Genomic DNA, 2,015 nt, shown 5'->3' on the forward strand with positions numbered 1-2,015 from the left:
ATCTAAAATATGCCTTCCTATATGCTGAGTTTCAGAATGTGCCACGCGTCCTTCCAAAAACTCAACAAGCCCCCACCCCCACCCCCTTCCTGGAAAAAGTTGTGGTCATAGAATGAAAGAAGTTTCCTCTCTGTCATCCATTCAAACAGATTTCTGGGAGGACAGCCAAAAAAGGCCCCAGTATCTTCTCTGACACAAGAATGGCCACAGGCAAATGTACCCCGCCTCAGTTTTCTCTTCTGTAAAATGGGGATAAGAGCCTTGTTTCATAGGGTTGTCTTTATAGATTAAGTAAATTTAAGCATGTAAAGCACAGAACAGGGCCTGGCACACATTAAGTGCTGAAACATGATCTGCCATTTTACACACAATACCAAAACTAGACCAACGGTTCGTCTACCCCTGAGAGCTGAGGGTGGAGCCATGCAGGGTTCCCAGCCACAGAACACAGGCCACACACCATCTTCGGCCACACGGGTCAGTCTTAGGAACCTGGACCCACTCAGAACCATGGAAAACCTTTGCCCAAAGCACACGCTCTAGAAACCTTTTTTCTTAAAAAAAAAAAACTTTCATAATAAAGTTTATTACCTAAACTGGTGGTAAAAAATATAAAATAGGATTCTGCACAGCAGAAAAATAAAGCCAGAGACCCTCCCCCAACCCCTGGTTTGTGCAAAGATACTGGGTATATGTAAACATGAAGAGGTAGGAGGTACGAGTTCAGGTCCTGGCCCCAGATACAATTAAGTTAAGCTCCTAGGACAACCAGGGGGACCCAGAGGGAGCACCGAGAGGGGGCACCCCCACAAGAGGTGGGGAGGGGTCTGCGGCCTTGTCTCCAACCCAGGGCAGAAGGCGCCTCGCCCCCTACACCCTCTCCCTCCAACCCAGGCGGGGAGGGCACCCACGTGGTTCCAGGGAAATAATAATAATAGAAAATAATAAGGCGCCCCAGTTAATGCTGCGTGCTCGGCCGGTCAGATCTGGAAGGGGAAGGAGCTCAAGTAGTCCCGGAGGACGGGGTTGAGGGGGATGCGCGCCAGGTTCTCGCGGCCCACGGTGGCCACAATGCGCTGGCGGCATAGCTCCTGAAGCGGCCGCACGCGGCGCTGGCGCAGCGGGGCCCCCAGCATGCGGGGCGGCGCCGCCACGTAGTGCTCCAGCAGCTCGAAGAGGCAGTCGAAGCTCTCGCGGCTGCCGTCCAGGTGGAAGCGGCCGGCCTGGAAGTGCACGCGGATGCTCGTGGGGCCCGAGGCCATCTTCACGCTGAGGGCGAAGAAGCAGTTCCGCTGGCGGCTGTCGCGCACCAGAAAGGTGCCCACGGGCTCGGCGCGCAGCCGCTCGTGCGCCCCGTGTACGCTCAGGGGTCCCCAGTAGAAGCCGCAGGCGTCCAGGAGCGCGCTGGCCCGGGTGATGCGCCGGTACTCGGCGTGAGAGCGGAACGTGCGGAAGTGCGTGTCCCCCGGGGTCGGAGCCGGAGCAGCTGGGCAGGGCCGCGGGCGCGCCGGGGCCGCGGGCGAGGAGGAGGAAGAAGAGGAGGAAGAGGAGGAAGGCTCTGGCCGCCGTCGGGGCTCTGCTGCCGTGGAGATTGCATTGTCGGCTGCCACCTGGTTGTGTGCTACCATCCTACACGCGGGGCCGGCCGGAGGGGTGGGCCATAGCGTCCGGGGGTGCGCTGATGGGGGGAGACAGGCTGTGAGCAGGGAGTCTGGGTGGGGCCGGGCAGGTGAGGGCCCGCGAGGCAACTTGGGAGGGGTGGGGCTCTGGAGTGAGCCGTTCCTAAAGGGCCGAGGGCTCAAGACCAAGTCCGCGCGGCCCTTTGAGCCTCAGTGGGCTCATCTAGAAAATGGGCTTCCCCGCTCGCGGAGCACTTCAAGGCGGGTGGGAACTCGGTGGAGCGGAGTGCAGCCCCCGAGTCGCTCCGAGTTTGGGTACAAGAAGGGGGCGTGGAGAGGTGCCGGGGAGAAGCCTGCCCCGATTCCGGCCAACCGGCCCTCGGCTCACCGCCCCGC

At 59.8% G+C, this 2,015-nt stretch overlaps 1 protein-coding gene across 1 annotated transcript; it reads right to left on the reverse strand.

Annotated features, from left to right (window-relative positions):
• Window positions 1-980: 980 nt before the first annotated feature.
• Window positions 981-1,628, reverse strand: SOCS1 (suppressor of cytokine signaling 1; the record flags this gene model as incomplete). The annotated part of the gene is made up of 1 exon (XM_079719787.1): window positions 981-1,628. One exon carries the CDS (start codon window positions 1,626-1,628, stop codon window positions 981-983), a length of 648 nt encoding a protein of 215 aa, XP_079575913.1.
• Between the last annotated feature and the right edge of the window lie 387 nt (window positions 1,629-2,015).

This window comes from Hyperoodon ampullatus (genome assembly GCF_949752795.1).
Source record: "Hyperoodon ampullatus genome assembly, chromosome: 14".
NCBI classification, from domain to species: Eukaryota; Metazoa; Chordata; class Mammalia; order Artiodactyla; family Ziphiidae; genus Hyperoodon; species Hyperoodon ampullatus.